General features: G+C 39.0%; 1 protein-coding gene across 6 annotated transcripts in view; it reads right to left on the bottom strand.

Annotated features, from left to right (window-relative positions):
* Positions 1 to 2,650: 2,650 nt before the first annotated feature.
* Positions 2,651 to 27,332, bottom strand: part of NMD3 (NMD3 ribosome export adaptor) — a 32,177-nt gene continuing 7,495 nt past the window's right edge. For 5 of the 6 annotated variants that reach the window (XM_059686939.1, XM_059686937.1, XM_059686941.1 and 2 more), the window contains 12 exons: positions 25,532 to 25,660; positions 25,177 to 25,267; positions 23,941 to 24,019; positions 23,162 to 23,258; positions 20,046 to 20,163; positions 18,030 to 18,175; positions 10,253 to 10,365; positions 9,408 to 9,480; positions 6,243 to 6,349; positions 5,168 to 5,238; positions 3,872 to 4,755; positions 2,651 to 3,082 (listed from right to left, as the gene is read on the bottom strand). In XM_059686939.1, coding sequence (XP_059542922.1) covers positions 4,625 to 4,755; positions 5,168 to 5,238; positions 6,243 to 6,349; positions 9,408 to 9,480; positions 10,253 to 10,365; positions 18,030 to 18,175; positions 20,046 to 20,163; positions 23,162 to 23,258; positions 23,941 to 24,019; positions 25,177 to 25,267; positions 25,532 to 25,660 — 1,155 coding nt within the window. In that variant the 3' untranslated portion in view covers positions 2,651 to 3,082; positions 3,872 to 4,624. The remainder of the gene's footprint in view (positions 3,083 to 3,871; positions 4,756 to 5,167; positions 5,239 to 6,242; positions 6,350 to 9,407; positions 9,481 to 10,252; positions 10,366 to 18,029; positions 18,176 to 20,045; positions 20,164 to 23,161; positions 23,259 to 23,940; positions 24,020 to 25,176; positions 25,268 to 25,531; positions 25,661 to 27,332) is intronic. The other variant, XM_059686938.1, reaches the window with a different exon arrangement.

Raw genomic sequence — 27,332 nt, 5'->3', positions numbered from 1 at the left:
GGTCACTTACCACATGGCCATACCTCATTTTTATGCACATTTATGAATGGATTAAGTTACCACTTTATTTGTAAAATAAATACTTAACAGTACTTGAGAATCTGATAAAATGAGTGAAGATATATGCAATGTCTAAAATCAACAAGGGCTACTTACACAAGACATTTCAATAGAAGAGAAACAAAGCAAAGACTACATACAAGCACTGATCAGTGATATGAAAGGATACTCAGCATGTTATCCAGTAGTTAAAATGAGATATCACTTTACACCTATTAGGGCAAAAATTATTTTAAAAGTCTGATATTAGCAAGCGCTAGTGAAAGTATGAACAGAACCCCCAATATTACTGGTAGGAAAGAAATCTAGCAGTACTTAATGAAGTATGTGTGCAAATATCCTACAACCCAAAAATCACATTTCTACGTGTAACACATTACCCCAAGATTTAGAGGCTTAAAATGACATTTCTCTCAACGTTTCTGTGGGTCAGGAATCCAGATGTGGTTTAGCCGGGTGCCTCTGGGTCAGGGTCTCTCAAAGTCAGCAATCAAGGACGGGTCAGCAGAGGCTGCAGTGTTCTCCGGGATAAATGGGGAAGTGCCAGCGTCCAAGCTCACTCAGAGCTGTTGGCAGGCCTTAGAACTCTGACCTCACTGGCTTTAGGTCAGAGTTCCCTGCCACGTGGACCTTTCCACAGGGCAGTTTAAAACATAGCCCTCCGCTTCCTCCAAAGAGAACGAGAAACAGCAAGAAAAACAGAAGTCACAAATCTTTAGTAAAAAACTAACCTTCGATGTGAGATCTTATCATATTTGCCATATTCTATTCATCAGAAGGCAATCACTAAGTCCAGCCCACATTCAAGGGAAGAGATTAAACAAGGAGCATGCAGGCAGTAACTAAACTTACTGTGGTGATCATTTTGCAATGTATACAAATGTGAATCATTATGGTGTACATGTGAAATGGATATAATACTGTATGTCAATTATACTTCAAAAGAGGGGACATGAATCACTGGGAGCCATTTTAGAGGCTGCCTACCACACTGGGTATACACCTCAGAAGCTCTCAACAGATCAACAAAAAAGGGATGAAATTGTTCATTGCAGTATTGTGTGGGCATGGGTGACAAAGAGGAATGGGCATGATGATTTGCATGGGCCAAAATCAATATGCCATGAAATGAGCATAATCAATTCAATTCTGTGACTCTAAGGGCATTAAAAACAAAGGCCAAAAGACAAGGAGGAAACAAATGTGTCCCTGGCCAGTTTGGCTCAATGAATAGAGCGTCAACCCTCAGACTGAAGGGTCCGGGGCTCAATTCCAGTCGAGGGCATTTACCTGGGTTGCAGGCTCAATCCCCTGCCCTGGTCAGGGGCATGTGTAGGAGGCAACCAATTGAACAGCATTGGAGGGAGGAGTGGGGAGAGGAAGATGGGGCATAGGCAGAACCTTTGGTAAGTGAGCCCAGCCTGCCTCTAAGTGCAGCAGCAGGTCAATTAAGGGCTGCAGCACCTGCAGCTTCTCATCTCTGGGTAGCACCCCTTCATCTTCCTTTTTATTGCTCCATTCATCTTCCTTTTTTGTACTTTGTCAGTACAGAGAATAAAGACCATCTGAAAAAACTGCCTTTCTATTAACCTCATAATAGGACCCACAATTTTAAACAACTAAATTCCCATTCCAGGGCAGAGTGATTCAGAGATGGTTAAGTACTTGCTTGAGGGTCACAGCTGGATTTGAACCCAGTACATCTGGCTCCTGAGCCTATGGGCTTAACTACATTCTATACTTCCTTTCACACACATATATTTATTTCCCCATGATGTCATATAAAAGAAAGAAGTGTGACAGCATGGTAAAGACAGCTAAATAATGCCAGCAGCCCTTTTATTTTGTATCCTCATGCTTAGAAAGAGGAAAATGTGAAAAAATAGTTACACAACAAAGTAAACGTTCCTTGGACTAAACATACAGATCAAGTAATTGAAAGGATAAATTAAGAGTCCAAACTCTAGCACTGATTCAGTACTGACCAGATAGATGTGTCCCAGCGTACAGCCTCGAGTTCCAGGTTCTGCTGTGGCAAGCAATTAGCTTGATGCTGTTTAACATCCGAATTACACAAGCAACTCTCTCCCTCAATTGTTTCCTGGCTCGATTGACTTTTGCCTATAAAACAGCAGTTTCCAGTGCAGATCTGGCTCCAAAGAAGACAATTAATCATACTGATGTAGAAATTACTCCTATCAATAAATTGGGTTATCCATCAGCTTCCTGTGAAATTCACTAATACCAGCATTCCCAAATTGTAGCAACTCTGGAACATCACAAGAGTATTTTGAGACCCATAGCCTATTCACTAAACTCTAAAATGGCAGATTTATCAAGGCTTTATAGCTGTGCAACTCCTGACAAACAGCTTTTCTCTTAGCTACATTGCTGCACCTTTCACAACCTATTTCAACCGGTAAGTGACATTACTTAGAAAGACATGGCATCCATAAGAGAAGATTACACAGATTAATGGCCAACTATATTTTTCAGTGAAAAAAATCATGACAAATGCTTAAATAATGCAATTCCAGTTTGGAAAACTACATGAGATATTGTCATTTAAATATAACACTGATGCAATCACTTCAAGGACACAAAGAAGGGGAAAATGTTTTTATTTTCATGCTTTTTAAAGTCTTTACATAGAACAAATAAACACAGACCACAAGTGAAAACTTTAAATATGGAGACAGAAAACAAGCCATACAGGAAGTTAGGCCTTTATTCATAACTTCAGAATTAAGAAGTTCGATCTTTAAAAAAAAAAGGAAAATGTTCCATTCAGCACTTAATCAATTTCCTTTGTTACCATTTCATTCTGAGAACACTTCAAAACCCCAGCCAGCTCTTTTCTTTCAAGGATGTGGAAGGCATTCCTCATTCAAATCTGATTCATGGTTTTATAAAGCATGAAGATCATTCTTACTACTTCATCATCTATACGCTGACTTCTAATATTCTTTGTGATGGTTATGTGTTCAATGATAGAAACTTATAGAGAGAGAATCCCTTCCCTCTCAATTTGTAAACTGCCGGTCCATGCTTGCTGTTTCAAGGGACCTGGCATATATGGCATACTGTTCTTAATATGTTTGCTCACCTTCTTGGCACTATGTGTTTTAACCAAGGTCTCTGAGAAAGGTTGTTTCCCCAGGTAGGGATTTTCCCCTGAAGTTAGGGAGGGAATAAAACCTCTTAACTAAGTGCCAGGCGGGTAATTAATCACTTTAACTACGAACAATCATGCTTAAGCTACATAATCTTTACTCCCTGGAAGGGAGATAAGAAACGCCCTAACCTTTGGAATAGAGATTGATAGGATTGGAATCAACTGGTATAAATACAGATGTAACAAGACAGAACTTAGAAGACAGAACCTACACAGAACCTAGAGACAGAAGAACTTCGCTGGAGAGAACATGGCAAAAGATCCTGGACAGAAACTGGCAACAGAACGTAGAGACAGAACCTAGCAAGAGAACATGGCAAAAGATCCTGGACTGAACCTGACTACAGAAATTGGCAAGAGAACCTGACTAGAACCTGGTGACTGAACCTGGCTGGAGAACCTGGAGAACCTGGCTGGAGAACCTAGCAAGAGAATATGGACACAGAACCTGGCTGGAGATCCTAAGCAGAACCTCTCTGGAGATCCAGACCAGAACTTGGCTGGAGATCCTGGCTGGAGATCCTGGCTAGGCTGCTGATCAACTGAACACTGTCTCCGTGTCCTTCCTTCTTCGCCGACTCCGTCCACACCTTTGGGGACCCCTGGACCTGCTGGGGCAGGACCCCGGCAGTAAACCAAAATTTTAAAAGCAAAATCTTTGAAATGAAAGGAAGACATTTCAATGACATAAGCAACTACTGCCCTAAGCTGCTGGCATAGGGAAAAATAACAAAGGTACAAATTGTTATTGAACCTTTAAATAATTAGTCTATGTTTGCTACAAATCCACAAATAATTTAAATATATTTTCTTCTAATAAACTGCCAGGTCAATTTATCAACTTTTAAAGGTGTTAATAAAAATGATTACTTTCCTCCTGGATGTCCAGTGATAAACTGAACCCCAACTTCCCTACCCCAAAAACATAAAACTGATCTAAAGTGGATCAAAGTGCATAACAAGTTCATATTAAAAATGTTTCATCATATGCTCTTTTACTAAAGCAATCAATATAAAAAGAATGTAAAAGCTTGCTTTACGCTTTCAGACTTAGGTAACCTCCAAGGAATCATAACTTTTAAGCTTTTAAACCCAGCGCAATTTTTATGTAAAAATACTGTGTAAGAAAAAAAGTGAACCAATCAAATCCTACAGGTAAAATAGCCTAAATATCAGTAATAGGAGTATTCTCCATAATCTTTTATCTAAAATTTCTAAGCCATCCATCTTTTTCAATGCTTTGAGAGGGCAATCAAAATAGTCCTATTTATTTAGGTTTAAAACTAAGTTTCTCCTCTGTAAATATGAAGGCATGAATGAAATAGAAAAGGTTCTTTTATCCAACATCCTGAGCCTACAGATATGGAAACCATCCACAACATTATCTCATTATGTCATCATCGAGGCACCTTCTTCCCCCGTAGCATCTTGAGAAATGTGAAGGTCTTCAAGCATCTCAGCCAGACTAATTCGAGGTGCTCCCTCATCATCTGTGTCACTTTCCACAGGAATGGTGGAATCTAAGAAAAAAACACAAGGATTTCAAATGAATACAAATACGGAAATACGCAAATACCAGCCCCTACCATCATTACTATTATTTAACCATGTTATATCCACAGCTCTTATATCATATCTAAAGCAGACATTCAAATATTCATTGAATGACTGAGCTGCATAAGTATATGAATAAATATCTACTAGTATAGGGGTCAACAACTTGAGAGATCATCCTAGGATGCAAATGTGATGTAGCAAACATTTTAATAAGATTTATTGTTCCACAAGTTTTTTTTAAATAACACACAATAAATAGTTTAAAAAACACACAATAAAAGTCATTTATAGAATCAAAGTTTAAGGTACTGTAATACTCACTGTGGGGGAATACATCTATATAATATAGAAGACACAAAACACTTAAACACCAACCTCTGTAAATGTTTACATTTTTTCTAATTGCCTCATCTTCTTCAAGATCTTCAAGGAAATCTTGGTATTGCCTATAGAAGAAGAAAGAAACATTTAAATATTTCATCTTTACCAAGAAAGTATAGTCATATTTTCTTCATTTTCACAAGTATAAGGTAAGTGTGTTACAAGTATTACAATCTTTAAAATAATATCTGATTTTCAAATATGCATGTTAAATATTCGGATGAGTTTTTTTAAAATTTTTCTTTCGCCTGGCCAGTGTGGCTCAGTGGTTGAGCATCAACCTATGAACCAGGAAGTCATGGTTCAATTCCCGGTCAGGGCACATGCCCAGGCTATGGGCTCGATCCCCAGTAGGGGGCATGCAGGAGGCAACTGATCAACCATTCTCTCTCATCATTGATATTTCTATCTCTCTCTCACTCTCCCATACTCTCTAAAATCAACAAAATATTTTTTTAAAGTTTTTTTCTTTCAAAATTTCATATATACTTTTAAGACTATAAATGAAATAGTCAAATGCATACTTACACCTACTTAATTTATGATTACATATTTAATACATACTTATTTTAAATTACATGAGAATGTTTTAGAAATACTGCTGTTTCGCACACACTTAATGACACAATTTTATTTAAACTCTTCATTTTTTTAGATATCAATGTCTTTACCATTAAGGCCACTTTTCAAATTATCTAATACACTTTACTAGAACATAATATCTTCATTTCTCCTTACATTTTTTTGAAAATAGCATATTTGATATCAATGACCCATTTTCTTTGTATCCCAGGTCATAGTACTCACTTGCTATTACTATATTTTGTCTTTTCAAATAAACTGTTTACAATAACACTGCAATTGTCAGGTCATAACCCAGGAAATAATACTTAAATCTGTGTTAAATTGCATTACACTGTTATACTGATTCTATCAAACATTGGTAAGAAAAAAAATTAGTATTGAGTGCAAGGATCATTGTGTGATGACTCTTTCTAATATAAAAACCATAAAGATTTATCATAAGAATTTCTTTTGAGACAAACACAGGTTGAAAGAAAAGTGGGACCTTTCATCATCTGTGTCCATGTTTTCTTTATCTCTTGCAAGCTCTTTCAGTTTCCAGTTTCTACGACGCTGACGTTTGGTACGGTCATAGCTCTTCTTGATTAATACCTAAAAGAAACAAAAATATTTGCAAAGTTATACAAAATGGGAACTAGGTAACACTGCCTCAAAATCCAGCGAAAATAAAAAACAATAGGTTATGGGAATGCCAGGAAGTCACCAAACTGATGACAGTGGTTGTTATACCATAGGGGAAAGGAGTAGGGAGGGATTGAGAGGCAGTGTCAAGAGAACCTTTAATATTTTTCTGCATGTACTTATTATTTTATGAGAATGCATTCAGACTTTTTTGTATAATTGTTAAAATTTACTAAAATTTTTTAGTAATTGAAAAATGTTTTCCTTCATACCAAAAACTTCAGGTGTCTGGTATGTTTTTACAGCATCATTCAGTTTTTAGGTACCATTCACATAAGTCATTCTGAAACATTATCACAGACACTTTTTCTCCCTTTTATTCCCACTAATTACAGAACTATATATATCATTCACAACGTATGTCCTAGAAGAGTTTAATAAAATTGCAGAATGAATAATTTTACACAATACAAAATCTTTTAAGACCATCATGATCTGCTTTTATGACCTACTTAGAAATACCAACTTACACCTAAGTCATGCTTCTATATCTTAATCTATTAACTAACAGAAGCCTAACTGGGTGGTGAGGAGAGGAGTCTACCTTATACCATGACTTTATTCTGCCCACAGCTAAAGGGATCAATGTTTATTTTAAAAGATTAAGGAAGCAGATCTTTCACATTTCACATTCACTATTGCTCATGACTCCTATAAACTCACTAGCGGCCCAGCGCACAATTAAATCATGCGGTGTAGGGTCCCCTAGGCCTAGCCTACCATCAGGACCATGTCCGCCACCTCGCGACGCCTCACATGCCTCGCATGCTCCTGGGGCTCTGCCGGCACACTGCGGCGCCCTGCCCCGCCCCGCCCCACAGTGAGAGCCACTGCTCATTTGGCCTTTTATGATATAGACTAGAGGCCCGGTGCACAAAAATTTGTGCACTGGGGGGGGGGGGGGGTCCCTCAGCCCGGCCTGTGCCCTCTCGCAGTCTGGGACCCCTCAGGAGATAATGACCTGCTGGCTTAGGCCTGCTCCCGGCTGGCAGAAGGCAGGCCCAATCCCTAGGTGCAGTCCCTGGTTGGGCTCAGAGCAGGGCCGATTGGGGAGTTGGGGCGCTGCCCCATCATGCACAGAGCAGGGCAGATTGGGAGGTTGTGATGCCACCCTCAGTCATGCTCAGGGTAGGGCAAATTGGGGGGTTGGGGCACCATCCCGTCACACTCAAGGCAGGGTCGATGGGGAGGTTGCGACGCCACCCCGTCACGCACAGAGCAGGGCCAATCAGGGGGTTGGGGCGCCGCCACTCTCACACTCAGGGCAGGGCCGATGGGGAGGTTATGGCTCTACCCCATCACACACAGAGCAGGGCCCGTGGGGGGGGGGGGGAGTTGGGGAGCTCCCCCCTATCAGGCACAGAGCAGGGCTGCTCAGGGGGTTGGGGCCCCGCCCCCTGTCACACACAGAGCCGCAGGGCGATCAGGGGGTTTGGGCACTGCCCCCTGTCATGCTGATCCCGGTGCCGGGAGGCATATTACCCTTTTACTATATAGGGTAGAGGCCTGGTGCATGGGTGGGGCCGGCTGGTTTGCCCTGAAGGGTGTCCTGGATCAGGATGGGGGTCCCCACTGGGGTGCCTGGCCAGTCTGGGTGAGGGGCTGAGGGCTGTTTTCAGGCTGGGAGTGACTGAAGTTCCCATCCGCTCCTTTTTTTCTTTTTCTTTTTTATTCTGGGCCAGCTTTAGCTTGAGGCTTGGCTCCAGCTCTTAGGCCTCCGGCTGAAAGTAGGTTTCTGGCATTTGCTTACAATGTTGCGAATCTGCTGGCTGAAGTCCGGCGGTATTTGTTACAATGTTTCTTAAACTGCCGCTCAGAGGCCTGCAGCGCAGGCGGGGAACGTTGGTTTCCTCCTTCACTGAGGCAAGCAAGCCTCATGTTAGTTTCAAGCTGCCTGGCTGCCGGCCGCCATCTTGGCTGACAGTTAATTTGCATATCTTGCTGATTAGCCAATGAAAAGGGTAGCGGTCATACACCAATTACCACATTTCTCTTTTATTAGTGTAGATGCTAGAATTTAACAGGTTTTTTTTCAAAGGTCAGATTCTTTCTCTAAGACTTACTAGTGTGAAGATCATTTTCAACTGCAATTATATTCCAACCAGAAAGAGTTTAACTCTAAATGCCTTCCTAACTGAACAATACATGAAATACGCTGAGCCTAAAACAGCCGTGGGCAAACTACGGCCCGCGGGCCGGATCCGGCCGTTTGAAATGAATAAAACTACTGATAAAAAAGACCATACCCTTTTATGTAATGATGTTTACTTTGAATTTATATTAGTTCACACAAACACTCCATCCACGCTTTTGTTCCGGCCCTCCGGTCCAGTTTAAGAACCCATTGTGGCCCTCGAGTCAAAAAGTTTGCCCACCCCTGGCCTAAAAGAATGAACCTGAATAACCTATAAAGGTCATCGACTTTAGCTGCAAATTTCTTTTTTTCCTCTATTAATAGTTCTTTTGGTAGAATATGATAATTTAATTATAAGAGCAACAGAAGAACTCTTTAAATCTTGGGTATTCCCCACTAAGAAAAATCATATGAAACAGCAACCTTCAACCTTTTTCATCTCATGGCACACATAAACTAGTTACTAAAATTCTGTGGCACACCAAAAAATCTATTTTTTGCCCATCTGACAAAAAAATAAATATATTTTTGATTCGTTTATACCAGACGGCTATTGTTGTGTTGCCTGTCATTTTTTTATTTGACAATCTAAGAGAAAAGAGGTCAGTGCATCTGACTAATAGTCAGGTATTGCAAATTTTAAAAAATCTTGTGGCATACTAGTTGAAAAGTGCTAACTTAAAATGAAGGCCTTTGCTATTATACCTTAAGTGCAATTTCAAAAGAAACCTCTAAATTGATTTATTTTTAAAATGTGAACTTGTGCATCTTACCCATAAGAGTTACATCAATCCTCTTTAACACAAGAAAAAAGGGAAAACTCTAAAGCCTTACCACATCTGGGACTCTATCAGAGTTCATTTTGTTGACATGTTCATCATTTACGTTACAATTTGCCAAATCAAACCTGAAATGAAAATAATAAAATACTTAATGGCAAATACGTTTTCCCTTTCCATGTAACTTTTTATTTTATGGATGATCACCTAAAATTTCTTCCTAAAATCAAACATTTAATATCCGTACCAATTTGAAAAGTTTTGCAGTGTACAAATACAGTGAACAATCTTCTACATATCATAGCAAAGATAACAATGCATTCTATATCTGAGTTTCACATATCTATTACTGTCTATCTCACCATGTATTTGTAAAGAAGCAAAACAGAATTACATATCAATCTAAAGGACTGTTAGAATTTTCCATTCAGTTTATAATAAAACAAACAAAAAAACACCCTCATTCTCTAGTAAAACTAACTAAAACCCTAAGAGCAAAAGTAATGTTTAAGGCAAGATGATAAGCTCTGCATCAGAAAGGGCTATCCTATGCCTGTAAAGGCCCTTTACATACATGGCTGCCATTTTGTAAAAGTGAAATGTCTGAGCAGCAGCATATGCATAATAAAAACTCCCCTCAGAAAGCTGTAAATATGATCTAACCATACAACCTCAGAGTTCAGTTACTCAAAATTTTGGAACAAATAACGCTTTAAGATGACGACCAAATGGAATAAGTATGGGCTTCTGTCCAATCCATAGTTTAATTTACTTATCAATAGTGGGAACTTTTAAATTCTTTTTGGAATAAACTTTAGTATTTATAGATAGCTTTGCTGATTCCAGAAGAAAATCTGCAATGCAAATTGACAACTGAAAATATTGTAAAATAATACAAACCCCAATACCAGGTCCCCAGGATTCAGAAGATGTCCCAAATGAGTGCGACAAAAATACTGTTTATCTGTATCCATTTCAGATGTTTTCTGTACCCAGACTTCCCCAAGGGTATGCTTAACAGGAAAGAAAATGGAACTCAAAATGCATTTCTTAGAAAACAAATACAATGATTTTGGTTTTCTAATTTTCATTTTAAAAACAGAAATTATTTTATTTTTTAGATCTTTGAAACACTGACAAATTAACAAATTACTCTATGAGTATAAAAAAAGATTCCTACGAAATTCATATTCTTAAGATTTCAGTCAAAGCTTTTATAAAATATACCAATGTCACCTAAAAACAGACATATGTAGAATTTTTAAAACAACATTTTTAAAATTAATTTTTAGAGAGAGGAATAGAGAGGGAGCAAGAAACATCGATGTGAGAGCGAAACAAGGTTGCCTCCTGCACTCCCCCGCCACCAGGGAATCGAATTGGCAACCTTTTGGTGCACAGGAGGACGCCCAACCAACTGAACAACACTGGCCAGGGCCACATATATAGAATTTTCATAAGAAATGTTTTCACAGAGAGATGGGCCAATACAGACTGAGCAAAGAGAGTAACTGGGAAAATAGGGGAATCTTAAGTCCAATATTAAGCAACCCCTTGTGTTTTTTACACATAAACTTAAAAAAAAAAATCAGGACTATTCAGACAAAACATTCTAGCAACCCTAGTGGCCACACTACTTACTAGAGAACCTAAAACTTTATCAAGTTTATTTTTTGGATGCCAACTATTTTGAAGTGTTAACATTAAAAAAAAAAAAAAAAAAAAAAAAAAAAAAAACCATTGCAGAAACAACAACCCAAGTTTGAAACTTTAAACTAGAAAACCAAGTCCCCTTCCAACACAGAATTTTACAAGCAATTGTAACTGACATTCAGACTTGCAGATAAGTACAGCACATGCCAAGATCTTTTACTAACAAAAACAGATCCATTAAGATCAAGAGCAATACTAAGAATTTTTGGTAAGAAAAAACTTACCAAAATTTAGAACTTACTTAGTTCTACAGATAGAACTACAGAATCTCAAAGAACTGAAAAGAAGTAGTGATAAAAGGAAAAACTGAGATTTAAAAAGTCTTAAGTTCAGGAAAGAAATTGTTTTTTAAAAAAGTGAATTACCAGAAAGAGACTAAATCCTATATAACAGGATTCACTTTCTGGCTACCAGACTGCTTATAATTACAAGAGACGTATGAAAACCAAAAATATATACTATCTGGTTTTATATTTGCCTAAGGAAAAGTGGTATTCTACATTTATTGTAAATGATAAAACTTTGCTCTTCCTAGTAATCTTATTACATTTTTTATTTTAAATAAAAATGTGAAGAGGGAAGAAACCAAGATGGCGGCATAGGTAAATACCGGAGTTTGCTGCCTCGAACAACCACTTCAAATATACAACTAAAAGATGGAATGGACATCATCCAGAACCACAGGAAGGCTGGCTGAGTGGAAATCCAACAACTAGAAGGAAAGAGAAAAGCATACCGAGACTCAGAGGAGGCGTAGTGCTGAAGTAAAATACTAAGGTGCGGAGGTGCATGCGGAGTGGGCTGGCAGCTGAGGGCGCGGTTGTCGTTTTCAATCCGGAGGGAGTCTCAGGCTCTGAGCTCCAGTTCCAGGCGAGTCTCTAGGGACCCAGACTCATACGGGAGAATCGGGACTGTCTGGCATCGGTCAGAACATGAGGGCAGCTTTCTCTCCAAGGGGCTTGCAGCGATTACAGGGACACTGAGAAGCAGAGCCTCTGAGGGCTGGACTGAGAGCAGCCATAACTGCTAGCCCCGCCCTGTTGATCCCGTGGGACCCGCCCCGCCCAAGCCCTGCAGGGAGGCTTTTGCTGGATAGCCTCAGGTATAGGCGAGATTAGCACCTCCCTAGAGATCCAGACTTCAGAGTGGGACCATCCAGCTCAAAGCTCCGTGGAACCATAAAGAACACACTCAGGGGGCAGACTCAGTGAGCACCAAAGCCTCATTGAAGCAAGTCTTGCCCCAGAGGGGTGTCTCCAGCACAGAAGTTCTCCCACTGCAGACACAGCTGATTCTCACAGCCAATTGGCCTGGAGGTCAATTCCTCCCAGTGATAACTACAACAATCAAGGCTTAACTACAACAAGACTGTGCACAAAGACCACAAGGGGGTGCACCAAGAGTGTCCTCCTCAGGTAATTGGGGAGGCTGAACCACTGGGACCTAGTGGACACTTAGCACAGAAAACCACTTTATCAACACAGGGAAGCATAAAAAATGCGGAGACAAAGAAACAGTACACAAATGACAGAAATGGAGGAAAGCAAATGACTAGATATAGAGTTCAAAACCACACTTTTAAGGTTTTTCAAGAATTTTCTAGAAACTGCCGATAAACTTAATGAGATCTACAAGAAATCTAATGAGACCCTCCATGTCGTGATAAACGACCAACTAGAAATTAAGCATACACTGACTGAAATAACGAATATTATACAGACTCCCAACAGCAGACCAGAGGACCGCAAGAATCAAGTCAAAGATTTGAAATACGAAGAAGCAAAAAACACCCAACCAGAAAAGCAAAATGAAAAAAGAATCCAAAAATACAAAGATAGTGTAAGGAGCCTCTGGGACAGCTTCAAGCGTACGAACATCCAAATTATAGGGGTGCCAGAAGAAGAGAGAGAGCAAGATATTGAAAACCTATTTGAAGAAATAATGACAGAAACCTTCCCCTACCTGGTGAAAGAAATAGACTTACAAGTCCAGGAAGCGCAGAGAACCCCAAACAAAAGGAATCCAAAGAGGACCACACCAAGACACATCATTATTAAAATGCCAAGAGTAAAAGACAAAGAGAGAATCTTAAAAGCAGCAAGAGAAAGAAAGTCAGTTACCTACAAGGGAGTACCCATACGAAATGTCAGCTGACTACTCAACAGAAATTTTGCAGGCCAGAAGGGAATGGCAAGAAATATTCAAAATGATGAATGCCAAGAACCTACAACCAAGATTACTTTATTCAGCAAAGCTATCATTCAGAATTAAAGGTCAGATAAAGAGCTTCACAGATAAGAAAAAGCTAAAGGAGTTCATCACCACCAAACCAGTATTATATGAAATGCTGAAAGGTATCCTTTAAGAAGAGGAAGAAGAAGAAAAAGGTAAAGATACAAATTATGAACAACAAATACACATCTATCAACAAGTGAATCTGAAAATCAAGTGAACAATCTGAGGAACAGAATTAACTGGTGAATATAATAGAATCAGGGGCATAGAAAGGGAGTGGACTGGCTATTCTTGGGAGGGAGAGGGGTGAGGGGGATGCAGGAAGAGACTGGACAAAAATTGTGCACCTATGGATGAGGACAGTGGATGGGGAGTGAGGGAGGAGGGTGGAGTGGGAACTGGGTGGAGGGGAGTTATGGGGGGGGAAAAAGAGGAACAAATGTAATAATCTGAACAATAAAGACTTAATTAATAAATAAAAAAAATAAAAAAGAAAAATATTAATTTTTATTAGTGTTATATTATTTTACTCATTTATTTCAGCCCTTTGTATTCAGCATGTCTCTATAGAAATAAACCTACATTTCTATGAAAATAAATAAATAAATAAATAAATAAATAAATAAATAAAAATGTGAAAAGTAACCTGTATTCCCTTTCCATTGATTTTCCAAAATTATCAGAAGTTATTTTTGCCTCAAAACACAATATTACTTCTCTAGAAATAAGCAATATAAGCACCATTAGTATACAGAATAGGGGTATCTACATACTAATTCATCGTAAAAAACAAACAAACACAGATTTATATCCTTGAAGAAATACCTGATTTCAGACATAGGGTAAGAAACTATAAAATGTGATTCTAGAACACCTAAACACTGTGGTGTTGTGCAAGAAACTAAGGATGCTTTCAAGACTAGGAAAGTCATGTCAAAAGGACATAGGAAAAGACCTATATCTATTAAAGAAATTGAATCAATAATTAATGACTTTCTAAAACTGAAAGCACGAGGCCCAGATGGATTTGCTGGTGAATCTAACCAAACATTTCAACAAGAAATTACACCAATTCTCTACAATCTCTTCCAGAAAAAGACGGAATACTTCCTAACACATTTACAAGGGCACCATTATTGTAATACCAGAACCAGACAAAGACATACCAGGCAAGCAAACTACAGACCAGCGTTCTCTCATGAACATAGATATAAAAATCCTCCACAAAATACAAAAGAACTGTATATCCTGACCAAGTGACTTATCTCCATGTACGCAAGGCTGGTTTAACCCTTTGCAGTCGTTTGTCTACTCTCAGCCACCAAAGCTTTCTTACTGTTCCGGTCGTATGTCTGCTCTCAGTCACCACAGCAAGGAACCGTACGAATCTTAATTCCATTCATGTATCAGTTCATAATTTCTCTGAAAGCTCTTAAGTGTCTAAACGACCTTGTCACGAACTAAAACATTGCCCCGACAAATCGCAGATATCGAAACTCAATATAAACAAATGCGGTCGTTCCACACTCGCCATGCAAAACACCGTGGCGAGTCAGTCGCCTTTTGAGAGTGAAGAAATTGACAAGCTTCGGAGATACTTTGGAGAATTTCAAATAAAGCTTTACAAATTATGTTTAACTGTAATTAGGCATTCTCGCTTGTTAAGATATTTCAAAATAATACTCCAAAATGGCAAAAAGAAAGTTACCGAAAGAAGTGTACTGCGAATCTGAAAGTAACGATGAAGAGTTTTATTTTGGCACCTTGAATACTGACTCTGACGCAGAAAGTGATAACGTTTGTAGTGATTCTACTAGTAGTGACGTAGTTCCAAAAAAGAATTAATAAATCTTGTTTATCCTTCATAATCTTGCATGTTATGTATCACTGCTCTTTCAATGGAAATTAATTCCGACCAGTACGACATCCATGTCCAAATTTAATACGACCACAAAGGGTTAATATCTGAAAATCAATTAATGTATTCTATCAATCATACCAAAAACAATTATGATAGTATCAATACAGAAAAAGCACTTTACAAAATCCAACACACCATCCATGTTAAAAACTCTAAGTAGGAACAGAGGGGAACTTCATCAACTTGATAAAGAATATATAAAAAACGCAGCTAATATACTTAATGGCGAGAAACTCAAAGATTTCCCCCTAAGATCAGATAAAAGGCAAGGATGCTCTATCCTATTAGAAATCCTAGATAATGTAAAAACACAAGAAAAGAAAATGAAAAATACATAGATTGGGAAGGAAAAAATAAAATTATCTTTGCTTGCAGATAATGACTGTATAGTATGTGGGAAATCTGAATGAACAAAGAAACTACCAGAATATAGCACGGTTACAGGATACAAGGTCATAAATTAAAGTCCATCGCTTTCCTATATACCAACATGAAAAAGTGGAACTTGAAACTAAAAACACAATACCATTTATATTAGTACCCCCCAAAATGAAATACTTAGGTCTAAATCTAATAAAATACATATAAGAACTTTATGAGAAAAACTACAAAACTCTGATGAATAAAATAAAAAAACAGCTAAATAAATGTAGAGAAATTCCATGTTCATGGCTAGGAAGACTCTGATGGGGGGGATATTAAGAATGGAGGAGGCTATGCATGTGTAGAGGAGGGGTATATGGGAAATTTCTGAACTCCTCTTAATTTGCTAAAACTGCTCTAAAAAAATAAAAATAAAAGCCACTAGAAAAAAATTTTTAACAAGGCACTGAAACTATTCTCAAGGGGTTCCCACTGGCAAAATTTGGGGCAATCTGAGGGGAAGGAAAGAAGGAAGAAAGGGAGGGAGGGAGGGAAGTAGGGAGGGAGAAAGGGGAAAAGGAAGGGGAAAAGGAAGGAAGCAAGCAAAGAAAAAAGTCAGGCATGCCGTAACCGGTTTGGCTCAGTGGATAGAGCGTCGGCCTGCAGACTGAAAGGTCCCAGGTTCAATTCCGGTCAAGGGCATGTATCTTGGTTGTGGGCACATCCTCAGTAGGGGGTATGCAGGAGGCAGCTGATAGATGTTGATGTTTCTATCTCATCGATGTTTCTAACTATCCCTCTCCCTTCCTCTCTGTAAAAAATCAATAAAATATATTAAAAAAAAAAAAAAAAAGAAGTCAGGCATGTGGGAAGAGCTCAGATTTACCTCAGTGCAGTGGCAGATGCAATGGCGTGAGCGCACTCCGCCTATACAAGCTTCCTCGGCACACCGGGAAGTGGCAGCGCCTGCCTGAGTAAGCCCCCTAGAGCCCCTACATAGTACCCTGATCTTTCCTACTATTGGTTGCCCTAAGGATGGTGTAAACTTCTGATTGGTCTGGAATGTTATATATGTTGCTGCACTTAAACAATAAACTCAGACCTGCGTCTTTAAACCTGGTCTCCGGAGTCGGGCATGCTTCGTTAGGACTCTGTCGGCCTCACCTCCGCGGGACCCCCTGCCTCAAGGCAGACCAGCTAATAAGGGGGGAAATTATAATATTACAATAGAGAGATCTGGCTATCAGTGAAATAGCCAACCATTACTTCTTTCTTGATACATCATAGAAAATACACAACATCACCACTCAAATGTTCTGGCCAAAAATAAATGTAAGCAAGCCTTTAGATCCACTTTCTCAAAGGAATTACTAGAGATTAAGTAGCAAGTTAAATGACATCATGGGGAAACAATGAGAGATCCACAAGATAAATGCCCTACTTAGAAAGTTGGTATCATAAAAAAAGGGGGGGGGGCTATCGCTAAATAAAAGATCTAAGAGGTATAATATTTACATTCCATGTATGATCCCCAAATTGATACTAGTTTAAATAACTCATCAAAGATACTGTGGGATAAATGAGGAAATTTTAAATAATAATGTTTATATGTATGTCTATGGTAAATGGGAACATGGGCCCCTTCCCATGCTCCAACTCCCCTTCCCACCCTGTGGGAAATAGTGAAGGCCATCTGTAAGCAGACTGTGAAACCTTGAGAACCTAACCAGCAACTCAATCTAAGAAAAGCCAAAGAGAAATGGCTTCTAGGTATGAGCCTGGCTTGTAAACAGTTACTGTTTTGAATTCATGCATGTTCCCCTCCCCTTGCATGCCCTGTTTTCTGTACTCTAAAACCTTGTGTGGCAGCAAAACAATAGTACTGGCTGCCCCTTCACCTGACTGTCCCCCCACCCCATGCGGCCGCTTCAAAAGTATACATGTAAGTCCTAATAAACACCAGTCTTTCACATCCAATCCTCCAGATTATTTCTTTGGAATCCATAAACAATATGCTGAGGTTTTCTGGAACCTCAGCATTTTGCATAACAGTATGATAACACTTTGATTATGTAGAGAATGTTCCCATGTTTTAGAAATGCAAACTGATGTATTCAGTATTTACTGATAATACAGCTTTCATAAAAGATTAACTTGTTACTTGGTCCTCTTGTACAAAAGTAAAGCAAGAAAATGCTTTTCCATAATAATAAACACTTTTTTAAATGTTTCACATTAAACAAAAAAATAAACTTACCAGATAGTGTAAGCTTGATAATAATCACCACAATGACCATGCTAAAAGCAAACAATATACAAACATGGAGTGCATTTTTAATCTAGTGTGGTGTTAGCTTTATTTGGAAACACATTTTAGAATTACTGAGACCAAAACAATAATTTGAGGGAGAAAAAAAAAAAAAAGATGTGCAAGATAGTACTTACCTTTTTTGATATCATTCCGGCACCTGCTTTGCGTTTTAGATCTTGGACTATGCTGCATTCCATTACGATAAACTCCTCTAGCTGTTTGGGATGGCATAAACTATTGAAAGGGTGACTCCAGAAAGTGCTCCCATCAACATCTGCCACTAAGAATAAACACAGATATAAAGAACAAGAGAAATGAAGTGTTTTAAAAGTCAACAAGTGTTACAAGAAGGAACAATTTGGTATGTACGAAGTGGGAAGCATCAGGTCAACAGGAACAACAGGGGCAACTCACTCTCTAGAGCAGCAGTTCTCAGCATGTGGGTTGCCAACCTGTGGTTCGCAACCCCTTTGGGGGTCATACGACCCTTTCACAGGGGTCGCCTAAGACCATCGGAAAACACATATATAATTACATGTTGTTTTTGTGATTAATCATTATGCTTTGATTATGTTCAATTTGTAATAATGAAAATACATCCTGTATATCAGATATTTATATTACGATTCATAACAGTAGCAAAATTACAGTTATGAAGTAGCAACGAAAATAATTTTATGGTTGAGGGTCACCACAACATGAGGAACTGTATTAAAGGGTCGCGGCATTAGGAAGGTTGAGAACCACTGCTCTAGAATCACCATTTAATCTTATAAATCAGCCCAAACTGCTCACAGCACAAGAGACTATCAGGTGTCAAACATTATCTTTAAATAGTTATTACCATCACACCACCACAAGGCTAAGTGACTTTAATATAAGGTCAGATCCCATCAGTTGTATAGTTGTTTCATGGGTTGACATTTTATTTAGGAAACATTAGCAGTCAGTCATCTTAGGCACTTAATTTATGGAAAAGTTTTACCTGACAGATGTTCATCCCAGTATTATAAAATACCTCTGCCTGATGAATTCTAATCTAATTGACAAGGATATTAAATGACTTTCGGGAAAATAGCAAAATAAACTCAATTTTTAATAACAGAAAACTTGTATTAGAAATAAAAAGTTGCCGAAACCGGTTTGGCTCAGTGGATAGAGCATCGGCCTGCGGACTGAAGGGTCCCGGGTTCGATTCCGGTCAAGGACATGTACCTGGGTTGCGGGCACATCCCTAGTGGGAGATGTGCAGGAGGCGGCTGATCGATGTTTCTCTCCCATCGATATTTCTAACTCTCTATCTCTCTCCCTTCCTCTCTGTAAAAAAATCAATAAAATATATTAAAAAAAAAAAAAAGAAAAAGAAAAAGAAATAAAAAGTGAAAAAGATCAAGAAGTAGGAGATGTAAACAAGTCCTGAGGAGACACCTATCAATATGGGATCTTCTTTAAAAAATAGTTTTTATCACGGAAATGTTAAAAATTATGTATAGTAATGATATTAGTTAAAATTCATACTTAAACTAAATGTTCTACTGAATTACAAAAAGTTAACTGTCCTAAACTTTAATTAGTCGCAAAAGTAAAATGAGGTAAATAAGTCAATTTCAGTAAAAATAAATGGCATATGCTCTGGCTGGTTTGGCTCAGTGGATAGAGCGTCAGCCTGCAGACTGAAGGGTCCCGGGTTGGATTCTGGTCAAGGGCACATGCCCAGGTTGCAGGCTCAATCCCCACTAAGGGGCAAGCAGGAGACAGCCAATCAATGATTCTCTCTCATCATTGATGTTTCTCTCTCTCTCTCTCCTCTCTCTCTCTCTCTCTCTCTCTCTCTCTCTCTCTCTCTCTCCCTCTCTCTCTCTCCTCCCCTTCTTCTCTGAAATCAATAAAAATATATTTTTTTAAAATTAAAAAATAAAATAAATAGCATAACACTAGTACATTTTTAAAAGTTTGCAGAATTATTTCTTCAAGTAAAAAATACAAGGTAACTTATCAAAAGCTTTAAAAATGAGTGTTTTGTAAGAAACAATAGTAAAAATGTTAACTAGTTTTTCAGAATATTATTGAAAAATTTGATAAAATTAACAATATAAATTATTACTGCTTGACAGATAGAAGTGTCAAGGAAAACAGTTCTGGAAACTTACCTTGTAGGGTATTGGGATCTATGAGATGGATGGCACTGGTTACACGAATACACACACAGATCTGGTTCATATTTCCCAGGCTTTGCGCCAGTTTTGGAGACAGACAAACAACATTATCCTAGGCATAAGAACTAACATTTAGAGTGAAGCTAATCCTAAGTAACAGTCTCAAAAAACACTCATCAATGCATACCTGATCCAAGTCCATTTGCTCAAACTAAAACATTAAATTTTTAATTCTGTGTGTCAACAAAGGGCCTAAAAAGGGAATTTTTAGAGAAGCAAAAAATAAGCTATTACCTTCTTAAAATGTGGATATTTCTCTTAATAAAAATGCTTTAATTTTTTTTCAGGACATATTCATTAAGCTATTAAATTTATTTCAAATTTATTGAAGTGTGAATGCTTATCACTCTATGTTAACATTGTACACTCTAAGCAAAGTATTAAGCACCAGAAGAAGAGTGATTTTCTAAATCTAACTGTGACTTCTTTCAATCTCCATAAAAAACAAATTTCAGGGGAGCCACATGTTTCTCTCTCATGGCTACATTAATAATATGCCCCAAACAGTAAACCTCTGTGTGTACACTGAAAAATAATACCAGTAATGGGGGTATCTATTTATAAACTGTATCAACACTAATAAAAGAGAAAAATGGTAATTGGCGTACGAGCTACCCTTTTCATTGGCTAATCAGGGCTATATGCAAATTAACTGCCAACTAAGATTGGCAGTTAACTGCCAACAAGATGGCGGTTAATTTGCATATGTAGGCACAATGCAGGGAGGCGAAAGGGAAAGCAGGAAGAAGCCCCCTGCCACTGACAGTGATCGGAAACCCAGGGGGGAGCTAAGAGCTGGGGGGCAGGGCAAAGGCGGCCCTGGGGCCGCCTTTGCCCTGCCCCCCAGCCATGATCAGAGAATCAGGTGCCTTTTCCGCCCTGGCCAGTGATAGCAGGAAGTAGGGGTGGAGCCAGCGATGGGAGCTGGGCACGGTCGAAGCTGGCAGTCCCAGGAGCTAGGGGTCCCTTGCCTGGGCCTAAAGCGAAGCCCACGATTGCGGGGCCGCTGTAGCTGCGGGTCCCCGCTGCCCGGGCCGGACGCCTAGGCCAGAGGCCTTAGGCCTGGGCAGGGGCGGAGCCTGCAACCGCGGAGAGCTGGGGGTCCCCTGCCCAGGCCTGACACCTCTGCCGGAGGCCTCAGGCCTGGTCAAGGGGCCGATCCGGTGATTAGTGATAGGAGGGTGATGAGGGTCAACTCCTCTGGCCGAGGCATCAGGCCTGGGTGGGGGGCGGAGCCGGGGGTTGGGGGGGATATTAGGGTCCCCTTGCCCAGGCCTGAAGCCTGGGTCAGAGGGGTCAGGCTTGGGCGGGGGGTGGAGCAAGCGATCAGAGGGAGATGGGGGTCCCCTGCCCAGGCATGATTCCTGGGCCAGAGGCCTCAGGCCTGGGCGGGGGCCAGAGCCAGTGATCGGGGGGAGATGGGGGTCCCCTGTCCAAGCCTGACACCTCTGGCGGAGGCGTCAGGCCTGGGCAAGGGGCTGATCCTGCGATTGGAGGGTGATGGGGGTCAACGCCTGAGAACTCCCAGTATGTGAGAGGGGGCAGGCTGGGCTGAGGGACACTCCCCCCCCACACACACACACACACCCAGTGCACGAATTTCGTGCACCGGGCCCCTAGTTAAAATATAAAAGAATATGGGTTATATTTTAAGCTGCATCTATTCACAATCATAGGTTTTTCCACTAAAAGGACATCTGTGCATCTTTAACAGTACCTATTCCAGTCCTTCCTTTTTAACTTAGAGTCTCCAAAGATGAATGAAAATACTACTTTACATGGTGTATGCATCTAGTTATCTGTATGAATCACTCAAAGTACTTTATACACAAGGCCTTAAATATGCCCTAACACCTAGATTTATATTTCCCAAGCTCTGCACCAGTAAAATGTTCAGTTTTAAATCAGGGTTTGCAAAATATGCCCCTCAGGCCAAATTTGGCCCACAGCCCACCTTTATAAATAAACTTTTACTGGAACACATCCTCAGCCATTCATTTACCTATTATCTATGGCTATCTTATGCAACAACGAGAGTTGTATAGTTGCAAAGGAGGCTACATGGCCTAAAAGTTGAAAATATTTACTATCTGGCCCATTACAGAAAAACTTTGCTAACCCTATTTTAAGCCATCATTTCATCCCTGAAATTGCATTACATTATAAATTAGCGGTAACAGCTTTAAAGCTTGAAAGTCACAGACGTAGGTACAAATAAATCCTGGCTTCATCATTTTACAGTTATGTAACTTTGGTCAAGTCATCTAATCCCCAGAAGATTCAATTTCCTCATCTTCAAAATGCTAGTATAGTTTACCCCGGTTATTATGAAACATAAAGAGGTGAAATATACTCAAGTACTTACATATTAACTTCTACAGAATGCTCAGAATAAATTATGGCACTTATTATTATTAGGGATTTAAATATCAACATATAAGATCCTATATTGCAGAGACCTCTAGAGACATAATCCTTAACACACAGCCTTCTGTACACTAGATCCTCAATAACTATTTGTTGAATTTTAATCCACTTATGTTTTTAGAAGCAAGTTTTTACCTTAGTACAATTAAATGAAATGATAACCTACACATTTTAAGTGTTATTCATATTATGTTTTTAAATCACAAAAATGATTCTATGGTCTCATTTCTACAATACTGCTTATTTTCATCATGCTAAAATCCAATTTGAACATATTTCAAAGTAGTTCACTGATATTTATTTTAATGTCAATCCCTGTATCAAAGTTTCATAGAACTGTCATGTGTCCCAAAGGATCACTAATTTTAAGGAATAAGGACATTAAAAAACTGAGACAGGCCTTTTAATTAGTACACTAAAAGAAAGGGTATGCCAATTTTAAGTGTAATTACTTTTTAACATCTTTTTCACATGGCTTAGTGTGTTAGAAATCATTTATGAAGGAAGTTATTCTAAATTTTTAACCAACCCCAGAAGAAAACCAAAAGCTAATCATTACATATACACCAATTAATTACTTGTACTCTTTTATAGACTCGGATTAATTAAATAAGAAAAAGTACCTTGCATATTGGAACAATTTCCATAGAAAAAGTGCTTTTGTAATTGTATGTGTTACTATGGATATCTTGAGAGATCAGTCTCTGTGAGGCTTTGTATCTATTAAGAGAAAAAATTAATAGTAATGAAAAGACAAATGTCTTACTTATAAGGTCTCGAAATATCAATTTTCGTCAAATCCAACCATCACTGTCAAAAGTCCGAAACAGCTTTCTGATGTCGGCTATGGAGAAGCCTAATTTCATCCACTTACATTTCAAACCTTCACCAATATGAGCACACCCTAACTATTTTCAACTTTATCTACTAAAAACCTACAAACATGTCTTAGGCTCAGACCATTCTAATCCATATGCAGTATCTATTAGAAGGTACACTAATATCCATAAGTCTTTGTTCACACTAATCTCACTTTTCAATATAAACTCTACCTTTGAAAATTTCCCATTTTAAGAGTCCTTCCTCCTCCAGGAAGCTTCTCCCCAAAGCTCTCTACCCCTTCTTTCTGTTCTCTTATTTAAAGATATTCAATCAATCGTTTCGCACTATAGTGCTTACCACAGGGTGAAGTTTATATCCCCAAAGTGATTCTTATGTGCTCTTAGGGTAATACTTCCCTTAAAGTGACTAAAACAAATAAATGTTCACTAATTGTGTAAGCATTCCTGCTACAATTTTAAATATTTTAGCATAAGAGAGGTTGTTTCAGTCTGAAGCATGGATATGACCTATATCCACTTCCCACTTGTTGGATTTAATCACATTTAGGTTCAGAACATACCTACAGGGAACTGTACATTGAAGAAATTCTACCATCTTCTGAGCGTGCTGCTTTGAAGAATAATAGAAATCCAGTCCATCTTTTAAAAAAAAAACAAAAAACATGAAAATAATTCTGCAAAATAAGATTTTCCTCTACTAACATGACTATATAACAAATCCTTTAAGAAAAGCTATTTCTAAACCTGCACTTTAGAGACTAGAATAACAATGTGCATGTCCACCAACAGCAAGCACTGTTAGCAAGAAATTTAAGAGTGTGCTAAAGAATATTTATATTTTATTAATTAAAGAAATATTCATCCATAATCTAGTTGTATAAGTATGCTACGCAACAGCAAGTGATAAGAATATGCTCTAAAGAGCCATTATAAAATTATACAAAAAATTTTAAATTCCATCTTTAAGAAATCTAATTATATCATTTGTTTATCACAATTTATTATTACTAAGTGTAGTCTTCTGATTTAATATATTTACACTAATAAAAGAGAAACATGCAAATTGGCATCATCCCGCTATGCCCACCAGCCAATCGGATGAGTATGCAAATTAAACCAACAAAGATGGCTAATTTGCATACGCAGGCACGGAGCAAAGACTGAAGGCTCCGGCCGGACTGAAGACTTATGATTGAAGAGGCTTGGCTTCTCCGCTGCAGCAGCAGCGGAGAAGCCAAGCCTCACTGTGGCCGGACCAAAGGCCTGGGTCCCAAGTGCCGGAGGAAAACTGGTGCCAGCAGCCAGAGGAAGGAAGGCCTATTGTGCGAATCTCCGTGCAACGGGCTTCTAGTCCATAATAAATGCCACTAGGCATACAAAAAACAACAGAATAACTTAGAGGTCTCAAAAATAACTTTGTTCCCATCAAAAACTGATCTCTGCTTAAAACAAATTTCCAATGAATTTTCTATCATAGCACTTGACAATCTATTAATGTAGTTACTGGTTTGCTCATCTGCTAGCTACTTAGTATACATTTAAATTAAAACAGAAAAAAAATTAAAATTCAGTTCCTCTGTTGCACTAGGCACATTTCAAGTATCCAATAGTCACATCTGGCTACTGGCTACATACTGGACAGTCCAGATAAAGAACTAAGATTTTTTTTTTCTTCCTAACAGAAAGTTCTTTTTAACAGTACTATTTTAGATATTATCAGTAAAAATAAAAGAGTCCTTAGGGTAGCTGAAATAAAATTCTGACATCATTTCAAATGATTTTACATTTTAACTCACCATGAATTTCTTTGATACGAAGTGTATTCTGATGCATTCCATATTTCAAAATTAACTGTTCCAGATAGTAGAAAGTTTTTTTGTGCAAAGTCTAAACATAAATGCATTATTAAATTAATAGATGAAATGCAAAAAAAAAAGAGCTATATATAGATATAGCACACTGATTTTAAAACTAAAATAATTTTTAAAGATTATCTAAAATGCAATAGTGATCTATTTCTAAAGGTGATGCTCCAGGGACTAGCCCTGGTGCATAAAGGATTTGGAAAAAAGGGGAAAAGGAGGTTTTACTAGCTCTTTGTAACTGAAGAAGATATACAAACTGGAGGATTCACTCATCATCTTTCATTACCTTTTGCCTAACTTGAACCACAGCCTTCCAGAAATCCTTAGCTTCTACTCTATGGCAATCTCCACACATCTGGGGCTGAACAACATAATCCACCACAAATACTTGCTGAAGGATAGCACCATTCATCACCTGATTAAAAAAAAAAAAAAAAAAATCATACTCCTTCATCCTTTCCTTTTGTTTAATAACAAATCATTTTCTTAAAAGAGGGCACTTTTAATATGTTAACTCAAAATTTTTTTCCATTAATGCTTTGAGAATATCAACAATCACTTTAAGTCATACAAATAAGTTATACTATTTCAAGAAAGATATACAGGTTTAATTTGTAGTATTTATTACTATATTAACATTTCAAATTTACCTTCAGTTGAAATGGTTGAGAATTTTTTTTACAGAATTTTATATCTATACTAGAGGCCCAGTGCATGAAATTAGTGCACTGGCAGGGTTCCTAGCAGCTGCCAGCTGCCGGCAGGGTACGCCCTCCCTTTCCCCAGCCAACCCCACCCCCTGATGAAACTTCCAGAGGAACTCCCGGTCGAGGGGACAATTTGCATACTACGCTTTTATTATATATGACAGCCTATATAATAAAAAGCTAATATGCAAATCACCCAAACAGCAGAATGACCAGTCGCTATGATGCGCACTGACCACCAGGGGGCAGATGCTCAATGCAGGAGCTGCCCCCTAGTGGTCAGTGTGTTCCCACAGAGCCGGGCTCACAGCTGGCGAGGGCAGCGGCAGTGGTGGGAGCCTCTCCCGCCTCCGTGGCAGCACTAAGGACATCCCCCAAGGGCTCCTGGGCTGCAAGAGGGTGCAGGCTGGGCTGAGGGATCCCCCAGAGTGCACAAATTTCATGCACCAGGCCTCTAGTATTTGCATATCTACTTATATAAAAACCCTGGGTGTAACATCACGGCCAGAACCATGACCAACCAGAAGGAAGTCAGTCCTGCAGGGGTTGTCTTGGAAACACAACTGCACCCTCCCCCCGAGCTGTTTCCCGGAGCTGTTCCCTGTAAGGGTGGGGTTTGAGGCAGGAACCTGCCCTCGGAGCGTGGAGGCATATCTTTATAAAGTGTGCCGCACCACCACGGCCAGGGGTGAACCTGAGTGGGGGCAGCTGAAAGGCTTAGAAAAGACAGACAAGAGAATGAAATCTGGGTCTCAGTGGGACACTGCTTCTCTGAGAGACAGCGACCATGCCCACAGCCGTGTCTTTATTTTATAGCAGATGCCACGAGGCAAAGTAAGGGCATGACCAAGATGTTTACAACATTCTCCTGGGTTTCAATCCTACTCAACTACATGCACCTGAACTCTATCAAGCCTACATCACTCAGGCACGTGGGACCACGTGTTCAGACCATAGGTTCAAGCTTACAACTACAGCCTTTGGCTATAATTGTGCTGGAAGGGCCCTGCCCTCCAAGCTGGGACTTGCATGTGGCAACAAGAGGACTGTGCCCTCTCATCAGTCCAAGGCTTGAACCTGTCCAAAACACTGTAGCGGCTCCCCACAATAAAGTTTTAATACATTATATTAGAGGTTGTGGTGGTACTGTTTTACCCACACCGTCTACAGGAATTGCTGCAAATTTACTTCTCGGTGGAAGAAACTTTCATTCCCAATATAAATGACCAATTCAAGCACTCTGAAAGTGTTTTCACTCTTAATGTGTTATACAGGGAGATATTAGAATAAGTTTAATCAATTTATCAGTCACTGTTTGCATCACTGCTGTTTTTATATCATGTTTTTGTTGTTTTCATATCATTTTTTGTTGTTTTCATA

The sequence above is a fragment of the Myotis daubentonii genome, chromosome 3, assembly GCF_963259705.1.
Source record: "Myotis daubentonii chromosome 3, mMyoDau2.1, whole genome shotgun sequence".
NCBI lineage: Eukaryota > Metazoa > Chordata > Mammalia > Chiroptera > Vespertilionidae > Myotis > Myotis daubentonii.
The sequence above is the reverse complement of the archived record's forward strand: the minus strand, read 5'-3'. Positions and strand labels throughout refer to the sequence as shown.